The sequence below is a fragment of the Gekko japonicus genome, unplaced genomic scaffold (genome assembly GCF_001447785.1).
Source record: "Gekko japonicus isolate JY-2015 unplaced genomic scaffold, Gekko_japonicus_V1.1 scaffold1035, whole genome shotgun sequence".
In the NCBI taxonomy this organism is placed as follows: domain Eukaryota; kingdom Metazoa; phylum Chordata; class Lepidosauria; order Squamata; family Gekkonidae; genus Gekko; species Gekko japonicus.
The window spans coordinates 75398-81219 of record NW_015168078.1 but is presented as its reverse complement, the minus strand read 5'-3'; the positions used below and the strand labels follow the sequence as shown (position 1 = coordinate 81219).

At 47.2% G+C, this 5822-nt stretch overlaps 1 protein-coding gene across 1 annotated transcript in view; it reads right to left on the bottom strand.

Annotated features, from left to right (window-relative positions):
• Window positions 1-4733, bottom strand: part of CCDC88C (coiled-coil domain containing 88C) — a 158609-nt gene extending 153876 nt beyond the window's left edge. The window contains exons 1-2 of the mRNA XM_015414665.1: window positions 4674-4733; window positions 2350-2450 (exon numbers count right to left, since the gene is read on the bottom strand). Coding sequence (XP_015270151.1) covers window positions 2350-2450; window positions 4674-4733 — 161 coding nt within the window. The remainder of the gene's footprint in view (window positions 1-2349; window positions 2451-4673) is intronic.
• Between the last annotated feature and the right edge of the window lie 1089 nt (window positions 4734-5822).

Sequence of the window (5822 nt, the reverse complement as noted above, 5' to 3'; positions counted from 1 at the left end):
AGGGGGTTTGAGGTAACTTTTTCCCACCATAGAGGAGGGGATAGGGGGAACCTGTTTGGGGGCCCATAGAATTGGACCCCCTGGTCCAATGTTCTTCAAACTTGGTTGGTATCTTGGGGAGAGGCTCCAGCAGCTACCCTGTGAGTTTGGAGCCTCTCCCTCAAACCCCCTCCCCTCCAGCCCCCAGAATATACCCTATGTTTTCGCCGTTGACATCAATGGCCCATAGGATATAATGCGGCTGAAACTGACATTCGGCTGGCCTAAAGACTCCTGAATCAGCTGTACTGCCGAAATTGACATGCAGGAGTCCTTATGCCTGCCGAAATTGATTCTGCCCAATTCGGCAGAATCCAATCAAGCCTAATTTTTTTTTTTTTTTGCACACCCCTATACTCAACTAGACACAGTAAGGACTGGAAGAGGGCTACTAAACTGAAGCTCAATCCAGATAAGACTGAAGTACTTCAGGTCTGGTGGAACCAGGGTATAGGCTACTGAGGATGGGGTTAGACTCCCCCTGAAGGTACAATTTCAGGGCTGGATCTACAGTTGAATTCTCAGATTTCTGAAGAAGTGTGTATGCACATGAATGCTTATACCCTTAAAGGTGCCACTGGATTCAGAGTTTGTTCTGCAGATTTCACTAGCACTAAAAGCCAAGACTTTTAAACAAATTCAGTGACTGGGGTTCTTCTGGTGCCCCTGATCTGTTGTCTTTCCTGCCACTTTATGATTACTGTTTATTCTAAGAGCCTTGTTGTTTGTATTCACTTCTGCTGATTTGTGTGGTCTCTATACAGTTTTACACTTAATTGATTCTGAACTGGTTTTATAATTTTCATTTAAAAATTATTCTGTGAATCTCCTCAGGCACGTGTTCTGGAGAGATGGTATGCAGATACTTTAAACAATAGTAACTGAATAAAAATGGGAAAGAAAAAGGTGCAGTCATACGCCAACAACTTCAACAAGTGACAAAATAAGCTATCAAATCTGGCAACAGTTCAGCACAAGAAGTCACAGAACCAAATACTTTAAAAGGACAGTTCTTCCCCAGGCCCGAGAGCCAAAAAGGCTGCATTTCATTCTTGTCTTTTGAAAGTTCCACAAGGGAGGGGGGGAAACAGTTGGGGTGGGTGGTGGTGGGGAGAATAATCCTTCTCCGATTTACAGGCAGTAACTGCCTAAAAGAATCAGTCAGAAAAGAGGGAAGGTCACAGGCCACCTTTGCAGCTAGGCTAGGCTGAACAGACTAAAGTGCCATAGTTTGGGTTCCCTGCTAAACAGACTCAGCCCTTCTGGAAAAAAAGGTTTTAACTTCATTGATCCAGAGGCACAGCTAGGCACACTGCCAACGCTGCCTATAAAGGAAGAAGAAAGTCCCTAAAAGGAAAAAGAAAACCAACTCCGTCAAGGTGCCCCAGCAGCTTCAGACAAGCTTCACATTTGGCTAACTCTGCACCTCCAAGAAAGCAGTGAGAATGTACATCAGATGTAAGACAACATAAAGCTTTAAAACAACAACAACAACAACAAAGAATAACAACAAAGCCCAGGCTTTAAAAACTAGAAGTCCATGACATATTCCACTTAAGTGTCCTCTTCAAAAGGCATTTTCATTTCAACCAATCACACAAAACCGGTCTTTTCATCATGTCGAACTCTCAGCAACAGGAAAGGATGTGGTCAGGCTAAGCTTAACTGAGGGCAGGGGGGGGGAGGAGAAGATGGCTCAGACACAAACTAAGATTTCCCCAGACTCCACCTTTCCTCCCTCCCTCTCTTCACAACCATTTTGGGGCAATTTCTAGGGAGATCTGTGTCTGTAATGGACAATCACACTGCAACCTATACTTGACTGTTCACCAATAAAGTTGCCAGTTTTAAGCTGCACTATTTCCCTTTTTTCTAATAAGCCAACTGACACCATACATGAAAAAAAAATTAAGTTGTCCTACACAGAATGGTCAACTGTGCTTCCGTTGTACCATAACACAACTCAAGAACTGTTGTATAATGGAACAGCTCAGAAGGACGCTTTTATAAGGAAACACGCAGCCTATTGGCAATGCTTACTGTATGTATCACCATGCTTTTACTGTGTTGGCTTCTACCTTTGTAACCCACTTTCTCCATTATGGCATGCCATGCCTTAGGGCTTAAGGGGTTTTTTTTTAGTTTGCACTGTTTCCCAGTTCTGCACTCCTAGTCCTATTGCACTGCTTATTGGAGATCATGGCTGTTTGAATTGATTTTTATATTTAATCCACCTTGAGTCTCAGTGAGAAAAGAAGGCTATAAAGTGAACTATTTCTTCCCCCTTGCTCCCTTTTCATTGTAACTTACACTTGCAACATTATCTTGTTCAGGAAGACTCCATCTACTAGATCCATGTACATTGCGAGTTTCTCCCCGTTTTCATTTCCTAATGGTCCAAACGTCTTCACCTGCCAGAAAGAAAATTTATTTTAGACAGACACACTCATCAAAAATGCCACAAGCGCAAAACTGGATGAAAATCTGGAAGGTGGCCACTGACTTTCACAGAAGAAATATCCATCATTTCTAACATCATAGCAGTGAGTCAAGTCTCAGATTCTTCCAAACTACATAGTTTCTGCTTGCAAACTGGTCAATGCACATTGTTTGAAAAGGGCTTACAGCACTACAAAATGGCCACATTTCCTTTCATTGACAAAAACATTTTAAATGTACCCCACTGTCAAAATAAAATACTCTCAAAACTGTTATATTTGTCCAACAGAACACACACATCCAACAATAACAGAAAACCAAAAACCTAAGCAGTATAATGGACCAAGAATGAAAGTAGCTAAACCTTCTAAACTTAGAAGTAGCTAAACAGTACATAAAAATATAAAACCTAAAAGCTCACAGAACACTTAAAATATGAAAAAGCAGACTATTTAAAGGCACGGGGAGACAATTTATCCAAAAGTAAAAATGTTCTTGCTTGGCACCTGAAAAACAACACACTTGACACCAGACAAACTCTGAGGGGAAAGAATTCCTGAATCTTAGTGCCACAACAGAAAAGGCCCTGCCCCTGTGGTTCACCACATCATTGATTCATTCAAATATTAGGGCACCATGATGCTGCTTTCTTTCCAAAGAGACCCAAAGTGGCTTTTGAAATTTTTCACAATTCAAGTATAAGTACAAATAATACAATTTTAACAAAGCAAACACATGCAGGCTTAAATACTCGTGAAGCAGAGGAGAAAAAACTCAGCTCAAATGGTATTCAGCCACTGTTAGGAAGCAAGTAAAACCCCTCCCACTTCCTCCTTTGCTAGAAATGACTCCGGGAATACTTAGACTTTAGTACCTGTACATGCAGGTAGCATAAACCTCTGCCTGCTTGCAAGGCTTCCTTGCTACTATAGGTTGGTCTATACAGAGTGTCTGGTGTAGGGGGGAAAAGCACTTCAGCAGAAAAGGATGGACGGGTTGCCTCTTGAGTGCAATCTAAGCTGCACTGGACATTTTTCAGTCCCACTGATTTCAACAGGGCCATTAAACACATGAAATGATGCCAGGCTTCAAGGGAACAACAGCACAAACTATTCACTGTCTCTTTACAACACTGCATACACCCACTGTGTCAAAAACAAGCTTTAAAAGAAATCTTAAGACCTGGTCAGTCACAATGTAGACCTGGTCAGTCACAATCAAAGCACCACCACCCCAACTTCTGGATACAAACAGGTCTACTTGCCCTTCAGGCAACCACCAGTACAATCTCATCAGAATATTAGGCTTAGCCTTCGCTTAAGAAGTTCCACTGCCAAATGATATACCTGAGGAGCGAGAGAACACAATGAATTTCCTATCTCACCAGCACACATGTGCAAACTAGCATGCCCGCCGCAGGACGACTGCACACGTGCAGCAATCCCATCCACATCACCACACGTGCACACAGACTACACATAGGAGCCGCAACGCTTCAGCCAGGCTTCCAAATATATTCAGGGTTGCATACTTCCTCTTACAAAGCGTTACCTAGATCTGAAACACCCTAACCAAGCTCAAGCGCTTGCTTTTTGCTTTTTAAAGAATCTGTTTCCTGTGTGCTTGGGTGTCTTAAAGTCAGAAGAGCCGACTGATGCACGAGGCACCGTCTTTAAATCCGTAAGGCAGCCCTTACTGCAGCAGGCGGGCGAGCCTGGTAGTCATGGATGCTCCACACAGAGCACAATCGAAGCGCCGTTTCCCACAAACGGCACACGGTCTTGTTCGGTTCTGTCTACACTTGGCGCTGGCGACCCCGGCGGCGCAGTCAGACTTCCTCCAAAGGTAACGTCGACGAGACGACTCTTCGGAAAGAAAAGTCCTTCCTCCGAAATTACCCCCTCTCTGAACGCCAAACACCCCATTACGCTCCATTAACTAAAGCTCATTCGGAAGCCAGTGTCAGCCAGGTGCGCGGGACACTTTCGACGCGCCGAGCCCCGGGATTTCCGACCAACTCCCTCTCCCACCCCAAACAAACATTTTCCTGGGTGGGGTGGCCACCCAGGTACCCCTCACAACAAAGGGAGGAAGAAAGAGAGGGGGGCAGCGGGCCGCCTCGCTTACACACACACACACACCGACTGCTTCTCTGCAAGCAGTCTCGACCACGCGCGGCGGAGTCGCAAACTCACCCAGGTCACCAAGGGGCTCTGCAGAAAGAGCTCCAAGAGTTCGGAAATGGTTACATCCATGGCTTCCCCGAGAAGGGCCCGTGTTTGTCTTGGCTCCCAAAGGGGGACTCGCGAGAGGGCTCGCCGGCTCAGGCGGGGAACAAAGGCGCGGAGCCCATGGCCCCGGAGGAGTCGCCTAGGACGGGAACAATGCGAGGCTCATCTCCTCTCCCTCCCCTCCCCTCCCCCTAGGCCGGGCTGGGAAGGGACACGGGTCGCGCCCGCCCGCCTGCCTCTCTCTCCCGCCCGCCGCGCCTCGACTGGCAACGCGAGCAGCGCAGGCCCCTCCTCGAGGTTCACGCGGCTCGCCAGCAACCTGCTGCTGGGCAAGGCGGCGCGCGGATGGAGCCGCTGCCGGCGCCACTCTCTGTTGGCAGCCGAGGCCGCCTCCCCCCGACGGCCGCTGCACCAACGGGAGGAAAAAGTTTTCTGTCGTTTGGAAAGGCAGAACAGGCGGCCTGAAGGGAGCTCCGCTGGGGGCGCTCCAGGCCTTTCAGAAGAACCGACCGACAGGCCCCACGAGGCTGTTGCTTCCTCAGCGGGGTGGTTATTACCTGTGGCAAAAATGCGCCCTGTTTTTACGCGCCAGACGAAAGAAACCCAAGTAGCACGAGCATCGCGAGGGTTGGGGTCAGTGCCGGATTTACGCATAAGCTAAATAAGCTACAGCTTAGGGCCTCGCAGTCTGCTGGGGCCTCAAATAAAAACACAATATAAAAAATGATTTCAAATATTAAAAAGGCGTATATATTTTAAATTTTTCTGAGACCAGCTGATGTAATTTAAAACAGTAGGGGGCCTCTGGGTTTTGTATAGCTTAGGGCCTCAGCAAGTCTAAATCCGGCCCTGGTTGGGAGGTTGTTTTTAAGCCCCCCCCCCAATTGAACGAGGGGGTTGGTGATGGCAAATGGAGAGAGGGGGTTGATCGAAACTGGCCAATAGAAGTTGCCTCTGAGTTTAGCTGGGAAGGTGTTAACTGTTGGAAGCTCCTGCTTCCTCAGGGGTGCCATGAAATCGGTGGGCCTCGTTACCCCGGGAAGATTAGTCGCGAGGGGCCTCTGAACGTGCCTGGGGTGTGGCCTGCTAGTGGCTCTAACCACTGGGCTGCCT